Source organism: Saimiri boliviensis, chromosome 6 (genome assembly GCF_048565385.1).
Source record: "Saimiri boliviensis isolate mSaiBol1 chromosome 6, mSaiBol1.pri, whole genome shotgun sequence".
In the NCBI taxonomy this organism is placed as follows: Eukaryota; Metazoa; Chordata; class Mammalia; order Primates; family Cebidae; genus Saimiri; species Saimiri boliviensis.
In genome coordinates this window covers 104718553-104742977 of record NC_133454.1, presented here as the reverse complement: position 1 = coordinate 104742977, position 24425 = coordinate 104718553, and the positions used below count along the sequence as shown (strand labels likewise).

Below are 24425 nucleotides of genomic sequence, written 5' to 3'. Positions count from 1 at the left end.
ACTGCACTCCAGCCTGGGTGACAGAGCGAGACTGTGTCTCAAAACAATTAAAAAATAATTTTTGAAAAATATATAATGACTCACAAAACAGATACCAAATGAGCTCATGTGAAAGATTTTATTTCACTCTGAATAAGGAAATCAGGCACATGTTATCACTGATTCAAAGGAGAATCCAAAGAACAGATACTATTATGGACCAGGAATATTGAAATAAATATGTAAATGGAGCCAAAACTAGCTTCTTCCACATTGGGGGGAGAAAGTCAAGAGAACTTCCTGGATAAGACATAATTTACATTTCTAGAATAATTATTTTGCATTATCAGTTATGTACAGGACAGAGTTGCAAAATAAGCTTCCTTAAAATCAAAACCAGATAGCCCTGTTACTCTGTTCCAACTCTTATTCTAAGCTTTCTTAGAGTCAGCTATAAGCTGAAGAGTGTGCATAGACTAGACAATGCATAGTGTGCACAAATTTTTCCCCACACTTGCATTAATTCAATTCAGTGTTTGAATTATAAATAAATAGGTTTTTGGTACCCATTTCAGCCTAGAATTGGACTTCTCTTGTCAGTTGGTGCGAGATAATAGCTGCTTATAGCTCCTACAAAACTCCAAACTGGAGGATGTTGACAAAGCACAAAGAGAGCAAACCCAGCTCAAGAACCATGTGGCAGTAGGTGGCAGCAAAACTCTATTTCTAAAGAATGCAGCCTTCAGGAAATGAAGACTTTAAAAAAAAAAAAAATTGTGAAATAGGATTAACCTTGAGTCCTTGGACCTTTAAGGAGTCCGTAAGTCCTCCTGAGATTGTATGCAAAGGGTTACACTTGGTGCGTTTTTCTAGGAAGAACATTATTAAACCTTTTTTCTAAATCTGGTGAAAATTACAAAGCACTTTCCTCAAATATTGGAAATCCTCTGTCCCAATTGTGATATTGATGAGTTAACTGCCAAATCAGCTTTAAGTTAGAAACAGCTGAGGAGTTACTACGCCAAGGCATATTAAACTGATATTTTTAAAGGTCAATTAAAAAGTCAAATATCAGCAATGTCATGTGATTCAAACTATAGATTCCTGGTGGTTCCCAGCCCCACCTGCTTTCTGATACAACCAATAAGTGGATGTATCTGAGATCACCTACCACATCCAAGTTGAAATTTTACAAAATAGACTGTTGGCCTCCAGCCCATCCCAGGCCTCAATGTAAAACTTCAGCCAATTCCATCCACTCCGAACACTGTGAATCAATATGGCCTTAGATCATCACCAGCGCCTAATTTAACAGGCGATTTTCTCAAGCTGTCTAGTCTGAGGACCATGAGCTTCAGAATCTTCTGAGGAGCTTATTAAAATGCAATCACCAGGGCCCATGTCAACCCCTCTGAATTAGATTTTGATAGTGGGAGCCTGGAGTGGGGGGAATCTGCATTTAAACAGGCTCCCAGGTAGCTCCCCTGCACCTAAAGAGTAAGCACAGTAAATGGGAGGAAAAAGCATGAGTTGAGATATATCAGCTATATCAGAGTATAATTAATAAAATGTTAAAACCACAACTCTCATTCAAATATGGACACATCAAAGGTTTTATTCAGCTCATTAGTTTATGATGGAACCATTAGCTGGGAAAGCTGATTCTTACAAGAGCACTTGAGGAAAAGGGCTTTATGTACTCCACCAGGAAAAATATTTTCAAAATGAAAAAAGTTAAAATTAGATTGCTAGGTTACAGATGAAACTGGTTAATGTCCTGTACACTAATAAAATCATAACCTTTGGAGTTATCTTTCTTAATAGATAGAAAAATACAATTAACATGTAGCTTCACAGTATCTAAATAGCAAAGTCAAACACAGGTACATTCTTCTAGAAAATTAAATGATCCTTGGGTGGACTTGTTAAATAATTCTCCAGTGTGACATTGAAAGAGCACGTCACTCAACTTTTTGCCTTATGTTCAGATTTTAAATAATTCTTTTATACAGTGAATGAAGACAGCAGAACATAATGTGCAGACTCTTCAACTCTGGGTAAGACAATTCAGGCTGGAGCAGATATATTCAAAAGCAAGAACCAATTCAGAGGGAGAAGAAAACTAATATAGAGAATTGATAACTTCTTGGATTTATTTTAACACTTACTACAATCATTTCCTCCTTTTCTAACAAGTAATTTGTCCTCTTTGTAGTCATTTTGTTTATAAGCTAGCCATTCCCTAATAATTTATCTTAGAAGTTTATCCTGAAAGTTTGCTAAATTTTTGAACTTCGTTCTTTTGTTTTTATTTTATTTTTTTATTTACATATCTCACTTTTTATTATGGAAAAATTCAAAATACTCAAAAGTATAGAAACTAGTATTATGAAGTTCCATGTACCTATCACTTAGCTTCAACAATTACTAACTCAAGGCCATTTTGTTTTACCTATTTTGCTGCCTCTAGAATATTTTGAAGTGAATCTAAGCCCCCATATTACCTCATTAGGAAATACTTTTGCAAGTCTTTGTAAAAGATAAGGACTCTTTTACAAATATAATTAAATACCATGATCATACAAAAAATTAATAACTCATTAATATCCTTAAAAATTCTGTCAGTGTTCAAATTTCCCAGATTGTCTCATAATTTTCTTTGATGGTAGATTTGTTCCAGTCAAGATCAAACAAGATCCACAAATTGCATTTGACTAACATGTTTCTTGAGTCTCTTTTGATCTACAGTTTTATTTTTATTTTTTTTTACATTATTTTATTTTATTTATTGCATTTTAGGTTTGGGGGTACATGTGAAGAACATGCAAGATTGTTGCATAGGTACACACATGGCAGTGTGATTTTCTACCTTCTTCCCCTTCACCTATATCTGGCATTTCTCCCCATGTTCTCTCTCCCCAACTCCCCACCCCCTACTGTCCCTCCCCTATTTCCCCCCAACAGACCCCAGTGTGTAGTGCTCCCCTCCCTGTGTCCATGTGTTCTCATTGTTCAACACCCGCCTATGAGTGAGAACATGTGGTGTTTGATTTTCTGCTATTGTGTCAGTTTGCTGAGAATGATGGTTTCCAGGTTCATCCATGTCCCTACAAAGGACACGAACTCACCATTTTTTATGGCTGCATAGTATTCCATGGTGTATATGTGCCACGTTTTCCCTGTCCAGTCTATCATCAGTGGGCATTTTGGTTGGTTCCAGGTCTTTGCTATTGTAAGCAGTGCTGCAGTGAACATTCGTGTGCATGTGTCCTTGTAGTAGAATGATTTATAATCCTTTGGATATATACCCAGTAATGGGATTGCTGGGTCAAATGGGATTTCTATTTTTAGGTCCTTGAGGAATCGCCACACTCTCTTCCACAGTGGTTGAATTAATTTACATTCCCACCAACAGTGTAAAAGTGTTCCTATTTCTCCACATCCTTTCCAGCATCTGTTGTCTCCAGATTTTTTAATGATCACCATTCTAACTGGCGTGAGATGGTATCTCAATGTAGTTTTGATTTGCCTTTCTCTGATGACCAGTGATGATGAGCATTTTTTCGTGTGTTTGTTGGCCTCATGTATGTCTTTTGTAAAGTATCTGTTCATATCCTTTGCCCACTTTTGAATGGGCTTGTTTGTTTTTTTCTTGTAAACCTGTTTTAGTTCTTTGTAAATTCTGGGTATCAGCCCTTTGTCAGATGGGTAAACTCCAAAAATTTTTTCTCATTCTGTTGGTTGCCGATTTACTCTAAAGACTGTTTCTTTTGCCATGTAGAAGCTGTGGAGTTTGATTAGGTCCCATTTGTCTATTTTGGCTTTTGTTGCCAATGCTTTTGGTGTTTTGGTCATGAAGTCCTTGTCTACACCTATGTCCTGAGTGGTTTTGCCTAGATTTTCTTCTAGGGTTTTTATGGTGTTAGGTCTTATATTTAAGTCTTTAATCCATCTGGAGTTAATTTTAGTGTAAGGTGTCAGGGAGGGGTCCAGTTTCTGCTTTCTGCACATGGCTAGCCGGTTTTCCCAACACCATTTATTAAACAGGGAATCCTTTCCCCGTTGCTTGTTTTTGTCAGGTTTGTCAAAGATCAGATGATTATAGATATGTTATGTTGCCTCCAAGGCCTCTGTTCTATTCCATTGGTCTATATCTCTGTTTTGGTACCAGTACCATGCTGTTTTGATTACTATAGCCTTGTAATATAGTTTGAAGTCCAGTAGTGTGATGCCTCCCGCTTTGTTCTTTTTGCTTAGAATTGACTTGGCTATGCAGGCTCTCTTTTGGTTCCATATGAAGTTTAAGGTGTTTTTTTTCCAGTTCTGTGAAGAAGGTCGTTGGTAGCTTGATGGGGATAGCGTTGAATCTGTAAATTACTTTGGGCAGTAAGGCCATTTTCATGATATTGATTCTTCCTAACCATGAACATGGAATGTTTCTCCATCTGTTTGTGTCCTCTCTTATTTCCTTGAGCAGTGGCTTGTAGTTGTCCTTGAAGAGATCCTTTACGTTCCTTGTTAGTTGTATTCCTAGGTATTTTATTCTCTTTGTGGCAATTGTGAGTGGCTTTTCGTTCTTGATTTGGCTCTCTTTAAGTCTGTTATTGGTATATTGGAATGCTTGTGATTTTTGCACATTGATTTTGTATCCTGAGACTTTGCCGAAGTTGCTTAACAGTTTCAGGAGATTTTGAGCTGAGACAGTGGGGTCTTCTAGATATATAATCATGTCGTCTGCAACTAGAGACAATTTGACTTCCTCCTTTCCTATTTGAATACCCTTTATTTTTCTTGCCTGATTGCTCTGGGTAGAAATTCCAATACTATATTGAATAGGAGTAGTGAGAGAGGGCATCCTGTCTAGTGCCACATTTCAAAGGGAATGCTTCCAGTTTTTGCCCATTCAGTATGATATTGGCTGTTGGTTCGTCATAAACAGCTTTTATTATTTTGAGATACGTTCCATCGATACTTAGTTTATTGACGGTTTTTAGCATAAAGAGCTGTTGAATTTTGTCAAAGGCCTTCTCTGCATCAATTGAGATAATCGTGGTTTTTGTCTTTGGTTCTGTTTATGTGGTGAATTACGTTTATAGACTTGCTTATGTTGAACCAGCCTTGCATCTCCGGGATGAAGCCTACTTGATCATGGTGGATAATCTTTTTGATGTGCTTGCTAGTATTTTATTGAAAATTTCTGCATCTATGTTCATCATGGATATTGGCCTGAAGTTTTCTATTCATGTTGAGTCTCTGCTGGGTTTTGATATCAGGATGATGTTGGTCTCATAAAATAATTTGGGAAGAATTCCCTCTTTTTGGATTATTTAGAATAGTTTCAGAAGGAATGGTACCAGCTCCTCTTTGTATGTCTGGTAGAATTCGGCTGTGAACCCGTCTGGACCTGGGCTTTTTTTGGGTGGTAGGCTCTTAATTGCTGCCGCAAATTCAGACCTTGTTATGGGTCTGTTCAGGGTTTCGGCTTCTTTCTGGTTTAGGCTTGAGAGGATGTAGGTGTCCAGGAATTTATCCATTTCTTCCAGGTTTACTAGTTTATGTGCATAGAGTTGTTTGTAATAATCTCTGATGATAGTTTGAATTTCTGTGGAATCTGTGGTGATATCCCCTTTATCATTTTTTATTGCATCGATTTGGTTATTCTCTCTTTTCTTTTTTTATTAATCTGGCTAGTGGTCTATTTTGTTGATCTTTTCGAAAAACCAGCTCCTGGATTTATTCATTTTTTTGAAGGTTTTTTTGTGTCTCTATCTCCTTCAATTCTGCTCTGATCTTAGCTATTTCTTGTCTTCTGCTAGGTTTCAAGTTTTTTTGATCTTGCTCCTCTAGCTCTTTCAATTTTGATGATAGGGTGTCAATTTTAGATCTCTCCTTGCTTCTTGTTTGGGCACTTATTGCTATAGCTATGTATTTTCCTCTAGAGACTGCTTTAAATGTGTCCCAGAGATATGGTATGTTGTGTCTTCATTCTTGATGGTTTCAAAGAACATCTTTATTTCTGCCTTCATTTCATTGTTTATCCAGTCAACATTCAAGAGCAAGTTGTTCAGTTTCTATGAAGCTATGCAGTTCTGAGTTAGTTTCTGAATTCTGAGTTCTAACTCGATTGCACTGTGGTCTGAGAGACTGTTTGTTATGATTTCTGTTCTTTTGCATTTGCTGAGGAGTGATTTGCTTCCAATTATGTGGTCAATTTTAGAGTAGGTGTGATGTGGTACTGAGAAGAATGTATATTCTGTGGATTTGGGGTGGAGAGTTCTGTAAATGTCTATTAGGTTTGCTTGTTCCAGGTCTGAGTTCAGGTCCTGGATATCCTTGTTAATTTTCTGTCTGGTTGATCTATCTAATATTGACAATGGGGTGTTAGTCTCCCACTATTATTGTGTGGGAGTCTAAGTCTCTTTGTAAGTCATTAAGAACTTGCCTTATGTATCTGGGTTCTCCTGTATCGGGTGTGTATATATTTAGGATCATTAACTCTTCTTGTTGCATTGATCCTTTTACCATTATGTAACGTCCTTCTTTGTCTCTTTTTATCTTTGTTGCTTTAAAGTCTATTTTATCAGAGATGAGAATTGCAATTCCTGCTTTTTTTTTTTTTGCTCTCCATTTGCTTGGTAAATCTTCTTCCATCCCTTTATTTTGAGCCTTTGTGTATCCTTGCATGTGAGATGGGTTTCCTGGATACAGCACACCGATGGGTTTGGCTTTTTATCCAATTTGCCAGTCTGTGTCTCTTGATTGGGGCATTTAGTCCATTTACATTTAGGGTTAATATTGTTATGTTTGAATTTGATACTGCCATTTTGGTGCTAGCGGGCTGTTTTGCCCATTTGTTGATGCAGATTCTTCATTGTGTTGATGCTCTTTACCATTTGGCATGTTTTGGGAGTGGCTGGTACTGGTTGTTCCTTTATATGTGTAGAGCCTCTTTCAGGAGCTCTTGTAAAGCAGGCCTGGTGGTGATGAAATCTCTGAGTACTTGCTTGTTCGCAAAGGATTTTATTTTTCCTTCACTTATGAAGCTTAGTTTGGATGGATACGAAATTCTGGGTTGAAATTTCTTTTCTTTTTTCTTTTCTGTTTTTTTTTTTTTTTTTTAAGACAGAGTTTCACTCTTGTTACTCAGGCTGGAGTGCAATGGCACAATCTTGGCTCACTGCAACCTCCGCCTCCTGGGTTCAGGCAATTCTCCTGCCTCAGCCTCCCGAGTAGCTGGGATTACAGGCATGCACCACCATTCCCAGCTAATTTTTTTTGTATTTTTAGTAGAGACGGGGTTTCACCATGTTGACTGGGTTGGTCTCGATCTCTTGACCTTGCAATCCACCCACCTCAGCCTCCCAAAGTGCTGGGATTACAGGCTTGAGCCACCGCACCCGGCGAAAGTTCTTTTCTTTAAGGATGTTGAATATTGGCCCCCACTGTCTTCTGGCTTGTAGAGTTTCTGCTGAGAGATCTGCTGTAAGTCTAATGGGCTTCCCTTTGTGGGTAACCCGACCTTTCTCTCCAGCTGCCCTTAGCATTTTCTCCTTCATTTCAACCCTGGTGAATCTGACAATTATGTGCCTTGGGGTTGCTCTTCGTGAGGAATATCTTTGTGGTGTTCTCTGTATTTCCTGGACTTGAATATTGGCCTGCCTTGCTAGTTTGGGAAAGTTTTCCTGGATAATATCTTGAAGAGTATTTTCCAGCTTGGATTCATTCTCTTCATCACATTCAGGTATACCTATCAAACGTAGATTAGGCCTTTTCACATAGTCCCACATTTCTTGGAGACTTTGTTCATTCCTTTTTCCTCTTTTTTCTCTAATCATGCCTTCTCGTTTTATTTCATTAAGTTAATCTTCGACCTCTGATATCCTTTATTCTGCTTGGTCAATCCGGCTGTTGAAACTTGTGCATGCTTCACGAAGTTCTCGTGTTGTGTTTTTCAGCTCCATCAATTCACTTATATTCCTTTCGAAGTTGTCCATTCTCGTTAGGATTTCTTCAAATCTTTTTTCAAGGTTCTTAGTTTCTTTGCATTGGGTTAGAACATGTTCTTTTAGCTCACATAAATTTCTTACTACCCACCTTCTGAAGCCTGATTCAGTCATTTCATCACACCCATTCTCCATCCAACCATGTTCCCTTGCTGGTGAGGAGTTGTGATCCCTTGTAGGAGGAGAGGTGTTCTGGTTGCAGGTGTTTTCATCCTTTTTGTGCTGGTTTCTTCCCATCTTTATGGATTTATCTACCTGTCATCTTTGTAGTTGCTGACTTTCAGATTGGGTCTCTGAGTGGACATTCTGTTTGTTGATGATGAGGTTATTTCTGTGTCTTTGTTTTCCTTCTAACTGTCTGGCCCCTCTGCTGTAGGACTGCTGAGGTCCACTCCAGGCCCTGTTTGCCTGGGGATTGCCTGCAGCAGCTGCAGAACAGTAAGGGTTGCTACCAGTTTCTTCTTCTGCTATCTTTTTCCCAGAAGGATACCCGCCAAATGTCAGTCTGATATCTCCTTTATGAGGTGACTCTGGATATACAGGGGTCAGAGAGCTGCTTGAGAAGACAGTCTGTCCTTTATAGGAGCTCAAGTGCAGAGCTGTGAGCTCCGTTGTTCATTCAGAGCTGCTGGGCAGGTACGTTTAGGTCTGCTGCAGCAGAACTCATAAATTGCTTTTTGTTCCCTGGTGCTCTGTCCCAGGGAGCTAGGACTTTATTTTTGAGTTTCCGTTAGGCTGCTGCCTTTTTTTTTTTTTTTTTTTTCAGGGCTGCCCTGCCCAGCAAAGAGGCAGCCTAGTTACTGTCTGCCTGCAGAGGCTTTGCTGAGCTGCTGTGGGCTCTGCCCAGCTGCTGTGTGAACTTCCCTGCAGTCCTGTTTATATGGGTGTAGTTAGAACTGCTTCAGCAATGGTGGCCCACCTCTGTATTGGCGGACTCTCTCTGTAGTGGCAGGTTGCCTTAGCAATGGCAGGTTGCCTTGGCAATGGCAGGCAGCCTCAGCAATTGCGGGTTGCCTTGGCAACAGCAGGCTGCCTCATCAATGGCGGACTACCTCTGTAGTGGTGGAGTGCCTCAGTAATGGCAGACGACCCTCCCCCCCAGAGCTGGACCATCCGGGGTTCAGCTGCACTTGCTGTGAAACTCTCAATCCAGAGAGTTTCTGATTGCTGTTCTTTTGTGGGGGGTGGGGCCAGCTGAGCCTGATCACCTGGCTCCCTCCCTCAGAGCCTTTTTTTTTTTCTTTTTTAGTTGAATAGTCGACTCTATTCCAGGTGTTCCAGTCGCCTGTTGAAAACGCCCTGGGATCTGTGTGATTTCCCATGCGGCGGCTCACTGCGCAGGCTTAAACAGTGGCGCTGAGATTTGTGGTGCTTTTTTTACCCAGGAATGTCCTAGCCTGGCTCGCTGTTCAGTCCCCTCTTTAATCAGATGAATGGGCGACTTTCCGGGGCTCCAATTGCCAGCCAAAAGGGCACCCAGACCAGTGTATTTTTTACAGAGAACTGCTGGCCAGGGCACCAACAAAGCAGCCACACGGGGGAAAGCAGCTGTGCAGACCAAAAGAAACATGCCGGCCAAAACAGCTGCACTGGTGACCCATGGGGCTCCTCTGCCTGGGAATCTCCTGGTCCGTGGGCAATAAAAATGTGGTGTCCACTCACCCTCTGTGCTTTCACTGGGAGCTGCAACTTCGACTGTTCCTAAACGGCCATCTTGGATCTTCCATGTTCTTTTGTTTTCAAACTAAAAATTTGGGTGCTGTTTACTTAAACATCAGAAATGTCCTCTGATTGTTATTAAATAGTCGTCAACCTGGGGGATTAAACTATGACCATCAGGAAACATGAATCTAAATAGAAAAACCATGTATTCCAAGCCAACTTCAATGTTTCCTCATAACTTCTTTTGCCTTTAGATAGAGATATTAGGAATGAGTATCTCTGGTATGAATGAATATCTAAAGTCCAACAACTTCATTTTATTTTAATTCCTTCTACTAATTTCAAGTAAAATTAAAATACAGTAATTGTAAAAGTAATCAATGGTTATCTCTAAGTAGGATTACAGGTTTTTTTGGTACTTTTCTGTATTTTTTAACCCAAAAAGTAACAATTTTTAGCTAACTTAATTAAGTTAATTAACTTGATTTTATAAAACCTACCTCACTGATCAAATTTACCATTCTTTAAGTTATTGATAATAACAACATCTACCATTTATTGGCAATTTAATTTTTTAAAATTGATGTTTTATTTTTAAATAACTGTTGAGGTATATTTTACATATCATAGAATTCACCAATATCAAGATATTTATACACCAATATTCATAGCAGCATTATTCACAATAGCTAAAATGTGGAAACAAATGTCCATCAGTGGATAAATGGGTAAACAAAATGTGTCAAATACATGCAATGAAATATTCCTTAAAAAGGAAGGGAATTTTGACAAATGCTGCTACATGGATGAACCTTGAAGATACTAAGTGAAATAAGCCAAATACAAAAGAACATATATTGCATGATTCCATTGATATGAGGCATTACGAGTATCAAAATTCATAAGAGACAGAAAATAGAATGGTGGCTGCCAAGGGGTAGGAGAAGAGGGAATTGAGGGGTTAGTGTTCAGTAGGTGCAGAATTTCTGTTGGGGAACTTGAAAACATTTATGGAGATGGATGGTGGTGATGGTTTTACAACAACATGAATGTACTTAATGCCACAAAACTGTACACTTAAGTATCCTTAAAATGTTAAATTTTAGCCTATTTATTTTATCACAATAAAACCACAAATACAGAATGAAATTCTGATATATGCTACAACTTGGATTAATCTTGAAGACATTATGCTACATGAAATAAGCCAGGCACAAAAGAACATATATTGCATGATTTCACTTTTATGAAGTATCCAGGACAGTCAAATTCTGAGAAAGCAGAATGGTGATTGTCAGGAGCTGGGGGAAGGAAGAGATGTACCGTTATTGAGTAATTGAATAGAGATTCTCTTTGGAAAGATGGAAAACGTTCTGGGGGTGGATCATATAGTAATGTAAATGTACTTTGTGCTGCTGAACTGTACACCCGAAACTTAAAATGGCAAAGTTATGCTGTGCATATTTTACTTCAATTTTAAAAATCACCAATTTCAGGTATACTATAATTTTTAGTAACTATACCAAATGATGCAACCCTCAACATCTGTATGGATATGCTATGTTTTGTCTATCCATGCATGTGTCAACTGATGGGCATTTACGTTGTTTGCAGTTTTGGCTATCATACATAATGCTGCTATGAATATTCTCATGCAAGTTTTTGTGTAGACACATGTTTTCATTTCTCTTAGATACCTAGGAATGGAATTGCTGAGTCATATGGCAGTTTTAGCTTTAGGTTTTGAGAAACTGCCAAACTATTTTTCCAAGTGGCTCCACTATTTTACATTCCACCCAGCGATATACAGGGATTCTCATTTCTCCACATCCTTACCAACATTTGTTATTTCTATCCTATTATGGCCATTCTAGTAAATGTGAAATGGCATTTCACACTTGAATTTGCATTTTGCTGATGACTAATGATGTTGAGCATCTTTTCATCTGCTTTTTATCGATTTCTAGGCATTATTTGATAAAATGTTTTTTCAGTTCTCTTGCCTCTTTTTGATTGGGATGTTTGTCGTCTTTTTAATGATTTCTAAGAGGGTTTTTTTGTTCTTGTTATTAATCCTGGGTGCAATTCTTGGTCAGATATGTGTTTTACAAATATTTTCTCCCAACCTGTTGCTTATCTTTTCATATTTTTAATGGTGCTTTTTAAAATTCAAAAGTTTTGAATTGTGATGAAGTCTAATTAATAATGATTTTTTTAATGGACCATGCTTTTGATAGCACATCTAAGAAATATTTGCCTAACTCAGTTTCTCAACAATTTTGTTCTCTGTTTTCTTCTAAAGTTTTCTTGTTTTAGCTCTTACATTAAGCCTGCAATCCATTGTTGATTTTTCTGTATGGTGTGAGGTGAGTATCTAATTGTTCACCACTAGTTGTTGAACAATGTAGAACTATTCTCCAATCCATTGCCTTTTACCTTTGTAAAAAAAAAATAATTGACTATAAATGTAAGGATTTATTTCTGGACTCTCAGTTCTGTTCCATTGATCTGTCTGTCTTTGCGGTAGTAGCATTTTGTCTTTATTACTGTCGCTATACTAAGTTTTGAAATTTAGAAGTGAAAGTCCACCAACTTTGCTCTTCCCTTTCAAAACCGTTCTACTGATTATAAATATTTTGTATTTCAACCTAAATTGTAGGATCTGCTTGTCAATTTCTACCCAAAAATCTTGCTGGGATTGTGATCATAATTGCATTGAATTTGTAGATCAGCCTGGGTTCAATTGCCATCTTTGTAACACTGAGTCTTCCAATACATGAACATGAAATGGCTCTCTCACTATTTAGATCTTCTTTAATTTCCCTCAACAAAGATTTGCAGTTCTTTTGTCAAATTTATTCTGGAATATTGTATTCTTTTTGATGCTATTATTAGTGGAATTTTATTCTTAATTTCATTTTTTAACTTTATTGCTCATATATAGAAATACAGTTGGTTTTAAAGTATCAATTTTGTATCTTATGATCTTGTATTCTAGTTGTCTTTTCCTTCTACGAGGGGCTTGTGGGTGTGCGTATGCCTCAAGATTTTCTACATAAAAGATCATGTCATCTGAAATAAAGACAGCTTTGCTTTGTCCTTTTGAAACTGGATGCCTTTTTTTTTTTCTTCTTCTTCTTCTTGCCTGATAGCCCTGGCTAAAACCTCCAGGACTGTGTTGAATGGAAGAGGCAAGAATAGGCATCCTGTCTTTGCTCTTGATCTTTGGGAGAAAGCATTCAGTCTCACTATCACGGATGATGTTTGCTGTAGGTTTTTGCAGATGTCCTTCATCAGGTTGAGGAAATTGCCTCTATTCCAAGTTTGTTAAATTGTTTTGTTTGTTTTTATCATGAATGGTGTTGAATTTTTGAAGTTTAGATTTTTAAACTCTATTCATAGTAAAGACATCACATGCTCATTACAGAAATTAGGAACATAGAGACAACTAAAAAGAGCAATATAACACTCAACACTCGTGATTTCTACTCAGAGACAGCCTAAACCTTTTTCTCTGCCACATGTATGTATATGTATATGAATACATGTGTGTGTACCTTCTAATCCTGCAAGGTAGGCAGACATGATTAACTACAGTTTGCAGAAGAGAAAAAGACTTGCCAAAAGCTACACAGCTAGTTTAGCTGGGCATAAGAAAGGACCTGACTGACAGCAGTGGCAGCAGAGTGACAGATAAAAAAGAAGGTGGGGTTTAAACCGTAGTGACGATTTCTTTGTGGAGTTGGTTCCCCACCTTGTGCCCACTGACTTTTTGGTGGCAGGTTTTGGAGCTGAGCCTCAGGGCTCACACATTGTGGGTGGGGAGCCCACAGAAGGGATTTCTCTTGAGTGGAACAACTTCCCTATGGGAAGCCAGGGGCTCTGAGGGGCTGCCCAGCAAGCTCTTGCCTTTCTCAATGACTATAATTTTGCTTGGCAATTCATATTACATTTTCCAAAGAGTGGAGTAGTTTACATGGGAGTTGAAAGCAAAGTCTCTGGAGCAGAACTATGTCTTGGTTCACATTCTAGGCCTGCTACTAATTAACTCAATGGCCTTGGACAAGTTAACTTACCGTCTTTGTGCCTCAGTTTTCTTCATGTGTAAAATATGAATAATAATAGTATCTACATCTCTGGGTTGATATGAGGGTTAAAGGAAATAATATAGAGAAACCAAGGATTATACTAGCAACTGGCTACAGTAAACCCTAAATAAGTATTAAATGTTGTTATTACAATTATTTGCCGCAGAAATATCCTTGGAGGTCTCAGAAGCTTGGAAAACACGTAGGTTTTTTGGACTCCTCCTACATCATTCTGGTTGTCCATCACCACAGCACGTGCTGCAACTTTAGGCCGTTTTCTCTGGAGGCTTTTCCAGTTACACCTGCCCAGGTAAGAAGAGCTGCAGCTGATGGGCAATATTCTGAGAGAAAGTGCCCCTTGGGAGCTTAAGGGCCAATAGAAGCCTCCAGCCCCAGACTGCCCAGTCTAGGAAGTGCTTTACTTCGTGGTTTCCTCCATGTTACCTCCCTCACTCTGACGATGGGCCCATTTGTTCCTCACTCTCTCAGGGCTCCTAAGCTCCTTCTACATGAGCCTGCTGCCTGTCCCCTCCTTCAGCCATATTTCCATTTGGGGGAAAGACCAGGGTTAGAAGTTACTTGGGAAGAATTATCTGAATTTTTTTGCTCTGGCCACCCACATATGCATGCATGGATTCAGCCTGGGGCGGACAGGTCTCTCCTTTTCCCCACTGCTGAACCCTTTCCCCTCACCCTTTCCCCTCAACTCCAAAGGAAGGATTTAGCAGAGGTGAAATCTAAAACCATGTGAGATGGTGCTCCTTAGAAGCAGCTGGTTGGATCAAGGATGGATTCTTGATTCTTGAACCAGACCGATCATATTCTCGGGAATTTGGAACAAAAAATTCAAAGAAGTTGGGCTATGATCTGTGAATTAGAAGCTCCCTTAGACTCAGATTGGGATAGCCTTTGGGCGATCATGTGTACAGAAGGGCAGAGCATTTACAAAGAAGTGTGTGTGTGTATGAGAGAGAGTCAGACTACGTTTTTGAATGGTTTTCAGCCCAGAGTTCAAAGAGTCCCTGCAGAATGTCCTGCCCTTGGGTTAAATAATACTCCTGTGTGCACAGGCCCTCCAACTAGCTCTGGCAAGTTGGCCATATGGTGCTTGGAAAGCAGAGGAGCGATTAAAAGTTCTTTGGCAAGAGATCAGACAGAACTAGTTTTGAATGCTCTCTCTACCATTTTCTGGTTGTGTGACCTTAGGCAAGTTGCTCAGCCTCTCTGAGCTTTAATTTCCTCATCTAGTAAAATGGGGATGATAATATTTACCTCATAAAATTGCTCAGAGGGCTACACAAAACAAAGAATATGAAATACTTAGGATGGTGCTTGGCATATAGTCGATGACCATAAATGATTATGTACAGTTTAAGCATCCCAAATCCAAAAATTGAAAATCAGACATGCTCCCAAATGCAAAACTTTTTGAGCACCAACATGATGCTCAAAGGAAGTGCTCATTGGAGCATTCTGGATTTCAGATTTTATGATTTGGGATGTTCAATTGGTAAGTATAATGCAAATCTATAAAGTCTGAAAAAATCTGAAATCTGAAGTACTTCTGGTTCCAAGCATTTTGGATAAGGCATACTCAACTTGTATTGTAATTCATATCTTCTTTTTGAATTGACCTTTCATCATTATGAAATTTGCATGATTTTAAATAGGCAACACTATTTTCTTTGCTAGTGTTTACATGATATATCATTTTCCATTCTTTTATTTTCCATTTTTCTGTGTCCTAATAATGTGTGTCTCTTATAAACAACATACTGTTTTTTACCTTGTTTTACTTTGTCTTTTCATTCTGTTTACTCCATACATAATTACTGATACAGTTGCTGTTTACTCCATACATAATTACTGATATAGTTGTGTTTAAGTCTAGTAGCTTGCTTTGGGGCATGACCTTTACTCCTAGACTGTGACAATTTTGGGAGTTGCAACCAAAGCCCAGGATGTTTGCCAAAGCTTTTCCACCTCGGTGGGACTTGAACCTCTAGCTCCTCGGCATCATGTGGCAGCTAAAGTTGGATCATGTATTTAGCAACCCAGTTGTTTTCCTTTCTGCTGATTTCCTCTAGTTCTCACTGTATGTGTGCATCTTAGGAGGCAGCCAACAACTTGAGGGGAACTTGTGTGCATATTTCTCATTCACCCCTTTTTGTCATGTTACCTTCAAATGCCGGCAGCTCTGGCAGCTTTAAACTCTCCTTTTAGCCTAGTCAGTCTGCTGTTTTCTGCCGTTTACTCCCTTGTACCCTCACCCATTTCGGTGACTCAGGGAAATCCCCTCAGGGGAAAAGCCAGGAAGAGAGTAAAGCTTTCCTCATGTTTCCTTTCTCTTGGGGATCACAGCCTCTCGGGTCCTGCCTGCACTGGGTGTTCTCCATTTCCTTTGAACAGTTGCTTTATATATTTTTTTCCAGCTTTCATAATTACTTTATAAGGAAGATTAATCTGATACAAGCCACTCCCATATGGTCAGAACCAGAAGCTTAATGTGATTTCCACTTATTGAACCCTTCTCAAAACTGCTCTAGAGCAGACAGTGAAAGTTTCTGTTGGCAGGCAAATGACTTAATCCTTACTTCAGCCTACAGAGAATGAAATGACCTCATAAGCTGGACCACAAACAAAGCTATCTGAGATATTTAACTGATATCAGACTGAAATTTAAGCACTTGTTAAGAGTTATGCAGTCCTGAGAATACAAAAGAATTCAGAAGTCTACTTGGTTCAAAGTATTTACATGGCTTAAGATTGCTCTCAAAAGTCATTAGACCTAGGCCAGAAGAGCCAAGGAAATGAAAAGCCAATCTAATGAGTGACTTAGTGAGAAATGCATACTTCTGAAGGTAACTGAAGAACTAGGCAATTGTATGATACAGGAGCAAGGGCTCTGAGGTCACTTCTTTTAAGCTATGAAGTCATTGACTAAGCAACCACAAATAGGACCCAGCATCTCTAGGGGACTCAGACAAGAATCAAGTATGCTCCACCTATAAACTCAAGAATGCTGAGAAGCAACCACCAAATTTACTTGAAATGATGTAGTTTTCTTAGGTGGGGGTGAGAAGAATCACTCAGTATCTGTAGCTCTGGGTCTCATACCCGAAGGAGATTTCTGGTAGTGATTTGCCTTGGTTACCTGGGATGGTTATTATCTTCTTTAGTGGATGTGTATTTTTTCAATCCTGGTTCATCAGTCAGGGGCTAGTCAAAAGACAAAGGCAGTATCAGTTATTTTAACAGAGAGGATTTAATATAAAGAATTATTTAGGAATTGGACAAATAAAATGGCAAAGAAGGGACCCAGAAGAATCACAGTGGTGGTAACAACACGAAGCAACTACCACCCTTAGAAGTGGGGAAACAAAAGAAGTGTTAGGGGTTATTGAAATTTTGAAAGTTAGAGGGAGGGGCCTAAGAGGGCTTCAGAATTCTAAGGAGGGGCCCCAGGCTGGACAGTGCTTGTAAGTCTAAGGGGAGATGTGGATGCTGGTTCTGGGAATGTGGATAAGCTGTAAACAGTAACTCAATACTGCTGCTGGACCCAGCTGTCTGTGCCAGGTGATATGGACAAAGACAGGGTGAGCCCAGCTCTTCTCCCTCCACCAGTCCCCCAGGCTCTCTCTCTAGCGCCCCCAAGTGGCAGAACCTACCAGGGACCCAGCTGACAAAGCAGCAATGTGGTTTGCAGAATCCCAACCACAGCCTCACAAAAAAAGGAAAAGGCTGGAAACTGAAAGACAAGAGCTCACCAACACTCCAGGAGTTTAGATTTAAGGGTAGAAATATTTAAAAGATACAAAACCGTAGCACTAATATCTTAGGAAGGAATATGTGCCTATTTGGTGTTTCAGAAGGTGATATTTAAGAGAATAAAGCCCATTAGAGTAACAGTTTTACAACTCCACTTTAAAATGTATCATTGAGAATTAATTTAGATTTGTGACTTTTTTATGGTGACATCTAAGTTTAATTCGAGTATAAAAACATTTCAGAGGACTTAGATTTCTTTTTCAATTTATTAGCTTCCATAAGAGTTTAAAATTTGACACGATTTTGCTTGCTGTCAAAAAAAACCAAAGTACTTAATAAATAAAATAAATGTATTAAATGTCTAAATTTGTTTAAAAGTGTATGAAGTGCTGAGCGATGCTTGTAAATAAGAGCAAGCATTATTCAAAGACTCCTCAAAGTTATTGCTAAGATCTGCTAGACTTATAAAATAGAATAAAATTTGTAAGCTGAATTTCAAAGCATAAAAGTTTAAACTTTGCATCTGAAATGGATGATTCTAAAGACAAAATTATTAATTACTACTTATTAAACATTACTTTCTAAAAAACAAATTTTAACTTTTTTTTTTAAACACCGAATCTTTTTCTACAGAAGAAATTTACTGTCCAGGATACCAGAGTCCCCCACCCCAACTCCCTACGCCATTCTAGAAATGGTTACAGAAAAGTAACAGATGCAGCTTTGTTCTTCAGCTTTTCTAGAAACCCTGAAACATCTCTTACCTTGTAGCCAACTGAGGAGATTATGCAGCTGGCTTAGCTATTCTTCATTTTCTATCAGGCTAGGGTACCTCCTAGAATAGAAAGGGATACCACTGGACTTGGGGTGAACCTGGGGTCAAGTCCCAGCTCCATTGCTTAAGAGACCCAAGGCTCAATTTGCTCATCTCCAAAATGGGGGTGATACCTGCCTTGCAAGGTTGTTGTAAGGAATGGCATAGTACTCGGCCCTCATGCTAGATTCCTGAATGCAGAGAGGACTGGGGCAAGGAGGTTCTTGCCTGAGCTCGCTGGCCTGGGACACTCCCTCTTCTTGGCAGGAGAGCTTCTTCAAAGAGATGGCCCTATGGCAAACAACAGGTGCTCTCACTCTTCCTCAGGCAGGTGTCCCAGGTCCTCAAGCAATCAGACAAGGGGCAGGTCAAGACAAATCGCTGGCTCTGGGGCAAAACATCATCCCTGTAAATAGGGTTAACTCTGCAGGGAGGTGGCAGACATTGGCTGGAGCAAAGGGGAGGATTTGCAAGAAAGGCTCAGAGTTCTGCCTGTGTTCACTGGGTCACCTGGCCACACAACCTCATTTGGAACATGCTTGGAGAGAGCCATGTGGGGAAGATCCCTACCTGGACAAAAAGGAGAGAGTGTCCTTTCTGCACATACCTGGGAGGGACAGGGTGGAGATCAGAATTATGTCATCCCATTCACTTGTTCAATGAACATGACTTAGAAACTTCTCTGTATCATGAAGCGCTAGGCCTGCAGATACAAATCCTACACAGTCTTGCCTTCCTGGATTAAGCCCCTGAGAATGTGTAGAGGTTGAAGTGGCTGTTTCTATCTGGAGAAGTGGTGGGGAGAGCCCCCAGGGAGAGGGAACAGTGGGAGCCTGGCAGGGGGTGCGGGGATGGAAGGCAGCTTCCTGGCACGATGAACAGTCCTGATGAAGCTGTTGGTCTCCAACTCAGGGGAGTCAAAGAGCAGCCAATGAGGCTGGGAAGGTAAGTGGGGCCAGATTGTGAAGGATACTGAAGTCAAGTTCAGGTGTATGGATTTTATTGAAAGCCAAGAAAAAGTTTTAAGCACGGGTTGCATCTCAGATCAAATGGGAATGCACATAAGGGAGAGATGGAGTCTGCACACAAATACAGGAAGTACCAAGTTGTGCAAGACCAGACTGGAGATGGTAAGGGCCCGATAGAAGGCAATGGGGCAATTAGAGGTTGAGAGCCTGGGACTATGGAATCGTGGTCTCTGTGGGAATCTAGGCCATGGTGGGTGGAGGTCAGGCCATAAGCTCTCCAGGCCATGTCACCGGGTCTCCCCTGGACACTGAGACCAGCACTTGTATGCTGCAGTTTCATCTTCCCAGGCTCCCCAGTACACGCTATGGCAGGCCTTTCACCTGCTGGGAGAGAGATGTCAGCAGAGGAGGCAGCAAGGCAGTACCCACGGAAATCTCCAGTCCAGCTGAGAAGGAATGGAGATGATAGCAAGCATGCCAGAGAGGACACCAATGCAACTCTGGCCAGCGGAGGGGCTCAAGGACATTTAAGGACTTTCAGAAGAGCTTCAGCCAACTTACCCCTGCTCCTTAGTGTGAAGGCAGGGTCAGCCCCTGGGGTGCACACTTTTTGTCCATCTTGCTTTCCTACTCTCTTCCCATAAGATTCCACTGGGCAGGAGGACAAGGAGTTTTCCGAGCAGCTAAGCTGGTCTTTCGGGAGCTTGCAACCCACAAAGAGTAATCAGTAGAAGCAGCAAAAACTAAGGATTATGTGGCAATCATTATTCTGTGGGGCAGAATAATAACTCCCCCTCCCCCATCAAGGATGTCCACGTCGTAATCCACAGTACCTGTGTTGTATCCTACAAGGCAAAAGGGACTTTGCAGGTGTGATTAAAGACCTTGAGATGGGAGATAATCCTGGATTACCTGGATGGGCTCAACGTAATTGGCAAAGGTACTAGGGACGCAGAATATAGTTTGGAGAGATGCCACGTGAAAGGGACTCAACCCACCATTCACTGCTGGCTTTAAAATGGAGAAAGGTTATCAGCCAAGGAATGCAGGCAGCCTCTAGAAGCTGGCAGAGGTAAGGAAACAGATTATCCCTTAAAGCTTCCAGAAAGGAATGTGGCCCTGACACCACCTTGATTTCAGCCCAGTGAGACCCTTGTCAGACTTCCAGCTGACAAACTGTAATAATAAAGGTGTTGTCTTGAGCTGCTAAGTCTGTGGTAGTTATGGCAGTGACCGGAAACAAAGCAGATCGTAAGGCTGGCTCCTTGTCACGCAGGTCTTGGCTCAGTCGACGTGGAGAGACCTCCTTTGGCCATTCTGTCCATGGTCGTCCTTTCTTCACTCTTCAGTCACTGGCACTTTGCCATTTCATCCAGTGTTTGTGTTGCCTTGATTTCCAGCCTTCCCCACTAGACTGTAAGCTCCATGATAGCAGGCACCTTGATTATTTGTCCATCACCATATCCCTAGCACCAAGAAAAGTGCCTACACACAATGGAAGCTCCACAAATGTTTGGTGCGTAGATAGGGGGAAAAATGAATATGGCGGTGCACTGCTATGTCATGGGCACACTAATGACGTGAAACCTATTGAGGCAGAATGATCAGTGGTTATTTACCATAGTTATAACCTGCAAAGTCTCAACCAAAACATACACACTCTCCTTTGACACCCTACAGGATTGCTAATCAGTCAACCTCTTCAAAGGCTCTTATTAAGCCTTTGGAGATCTCAGACTATTGCTGCTATAGGCCTCCTAGAAGTATTTATGCAGAGTAAAATCTTACACATTTCCTCTGCCAAACAGAATCATAGGAGAATATATGAGATCGTCCATGAGTAAATATGGTAAGTGTTTCCTCTAGGTCAAATACTCTGGGAAGAAAGGCCAGGCTGGTTTTAGGAAAAGCGTTGGCTTCTCAGACTTTTCTCTGTATTTTCTAAGCTCCACAATCTGTTTCTACAGGAAACGAGCTGCCAATCCAGTTCAGGAGTGCAAACAAAACCCAGGGGAGATTGGCTGAGCTAAGGCTGCTGTCTGACTCTGGAGTGGAGGCAGTAGGAAAAGAGATGAGGAGGCAGAAGTGGGGGCGGGGAGTTGGAGGGAAGGATGCACCAAGATCTAATTTGACTGCTACACTTTCAAATTCAATCAAGACATCCTTGGGGCAACCAGCATGAGAAGAGGGTAACATGGACAAAATGTTGTTTATTGAATCCATTTTGGAAACAGACCACATGAAAGATTTCTGTGAGCTCACTCGGAGTTAAGAGTCATGATTGCTTCCTGTCATTAAACGTCAACCCTAAGACAATCCTAGCATAAATAATGAAAATGAATCTAGGAAAGAAAAAGTGGTTAAAAACACTTTGGCTATCACTCTTCCAGTAGCTCTCTGATAGCTAACATGCCCATAAACATCAATACAATTTTTAGGTACAGTTTATTTACTGTACATACATCAAATGTGTATATCAATGATAAAGTTGTAAACTGGCTAACCGTTATCAGCAATTAAGTACACTGGGTCTATACTGATAGTCCCATTCTCATTTTAAGAGCTTTTGTATTTAATTGATGACTCCGCTCCTCATCAGGGACATTTAAGACATGGAAAAGGCATTTATACACACACACACACACACACACACATCTATGACTAACCTTATAAACTGAAAAAGTAAACCCAAGCATGATTAATTACTTTGCCTGGATCAATAAATACTAGTCTCAAATGTTAAATGTACTAATCAGGACAGAAGCCATCAGTTACATAAATCATCATGTTGCTGCCTACTGATGTTCCATTTGCTAATGCATGTTAGCCAATTTGTAGACTTTTTCCAACATACAGAGATTATTTTTTGTTTGAAATTCTTAGAGCAGCAGATCGCCTTTGGACATTTCTCTCCCATCGCTCATAGGATGAAAATGAAATAACTCTTAAAATTTCTAAATTCCAAGCCATCAAGAGCACAATTCTGATCATATTTCAAATCTTCACCCAGAAGGGAAATGCCATCAAGAGTTAGGTGAGCTTAGAAGTTCTCATCACCATGACAGCTTAGACTGATCTTCACCTCCTCCCATCACCCTCTTGCCGTATTGGAAGCCAAGGTAGCTCCTCTCTTTGAGATTTCATAAACACCAGTAGGAAGGGTCAGAGGGGAGCCTTGTCTTTTTGCCTGGAGCTGTTATCAGTAAGACGGACAACTACAAAGAGGAGGATAGGGATGCAAGGTGGATAAAAGCTCCCAGAGCTGGAGGGAGCAGTGGAAGGATGTGGCACAGTACCAGGACCTGCTTCCCCCAAGTGCTTCATGTGCTAGAAATTCCAGGTGTTTCTTTTACCACAGGGAATAAACATCCTGTCCCTCCAAAAGGTCCTGCCCACATGTCTCCTCTCCATGCTTCCTGGAAAAATCCATTCCATTTTCCATGCTTCCTGGAAAAATCCTCTGCCCATGAGGCAAACTGGGTGTCCCCCTCCCAATGCAGCTTTTCCTAGAAACCATGAAATTTATAAATTTACACAGGCCATTGCAGATTCAAGTCCAGCTGCTTCCAGAGCTCTGTGACATAAGAGCCCTGCCTCCCACAGATCTTTATCCTGAACCACTTCCAGTCTCCTTTCCCAGGAGTTCTGCTTGTTTTTTTTTTTTTAGTGTGAAGACTCACCCCATTGGAAATGAACAGTACAAGATCCTACGTGCAAAATTTGCAAACTTTTTTTTTTTGAAACGATACACATTTTAAAAATTCAAGTCAAATCCAGGTACAGGCTAGTTGGTTGGTATTAGTTGGCCCCTCACACCCACCATAGGAAAGCATGGTGAGAAAGTCTGTTTCTGAAATGAGAGAAAAGAGGCACCAGCTACTTATCTGGGGGTGAGTTTCTTGAGCTTGAGAGGAAGCCTGAGAGGGAAATGCTGAGGCTCAACGAAAGAGAGGGCAGCTTCAGCCTTGCAGCCTTCCTAGGCCAAAAGCCAAAGGCCTCTGTGCAGGCAGCACATAGGATCAGGATGTAGGTGAGGATAGATCCTCACCCACCAGAGGGGTAACCGTTTCCCAGAAATTCTGAAACTAACATAAGGAAGGCACATTCCCAGACCACGCTGGGTAATGGCTGCAGGCTATTTTCACTCTACATAAAATAGGGGAGAGGAGTTTCCTCTCCACTCATTTTTCATCCGTAAATCTCATCACAAGGAATCTAAAGGGGAACTCCAAAGGCCAACACATCCTTGGTGGTTGTATGTGTGGTCCCAACAACCTCCTGCTCCAGAAAGGCTAGGACATCGGATATGCCATTGGCAGTCCAGTCTTTGCAGGGGAAAGGCCTAGAGATGAGGATCTGAGTCAGGCTGGCAAGGTTGGAGTCAGAAAGTGACCATTAGGCAGTTAGTCACTTTCAATTGACCACAAAGAAGTGTTCACAGTCACCAAAATAAAGAGGCTGCCAACAGCGGCGTCCCCTTAGGGCATTTTGACCAGGACTGTACCCTAAAAGAAATAAGGCAACATCGCATAAAGCAAGAACCCCTCGCTAATCCATGAAGATGGAGGTGTCCTCATCCTGGCTGCAAAACAAGAGGTGGAAAGGCCTCGGGGTGGCAAGTCAGCTGAGGGAAGCACAGTTCAGCTCCGAGCCCTCCTGGCTGCCCCCGGCCCCCTCCTCCAGTCCGTCTGGGCTGTCGGTGATGTTGGGCTCACTGGAGCACTGCCGGTGGGGTGGGGGGAAGCTGGGTGGCAGGAGCAGGCACTTGTCCTCACTGCTGGCCTCCTCCCCCAGGCCCGAGTGCATCATGGTGGCCATGGCCAGCAGCTGGATGTCCGAGTGGGCATTGGCCACCGTGTGCCGCCGCACGCTGCCACACTTCTCCAGGTAGGCTTCCCCCTCCTGCTCCGTCAGCGGGGTCAAGGCCATCTCATTCAGTGGCCGGCTGACTGCAGTTATGGGGGAGGCATAGTTCAGGACAGTCACCTTGGGCCGGACCCGGGAGTGCCGCCTGGCTGCAAGAGAAAAATCAGCAAAGACTGTTATTAGAGAGGGGATATTGGTGCTCAAAAGCTCTGAATCTAGCCGGGGAAAAAGAGCAAGGTGGTGGCTCAACTTTTAGGAGCAGCTCTTAGGCACAGCC

At 41.1% G+C, this 24425-nt stretch overlaps 1 protein-coding gene across 12 annotated transcripts in view; it reads right to left on the bottom strand.

Annotated features, from left to right (window-relative positions):
* Nucleotides 1-21461: 21461 nt before the first annotated feature.
* PRR5L (proline rich 5 like) overlaps nt 21462-24425 on the bottom strand; it is an 86345-nt gene continuing 83381 nt past the window's right edge. For all 12 annotated transcript variants that reach the window (XM_074401317.1, XM_074401313.1, XM_074401318.1 and 9 more), the window contains one exon: nt 21462-24297. In XM_074401317.1, the coding sequence (XP_074257418.1) occupies nt 23903-24297 (395 nt within the window). In that variant the 3' untranslated portion in view covers nt 21462-23902. The remainder of the gene's footprint in view (nt 24298-24425) is intronic.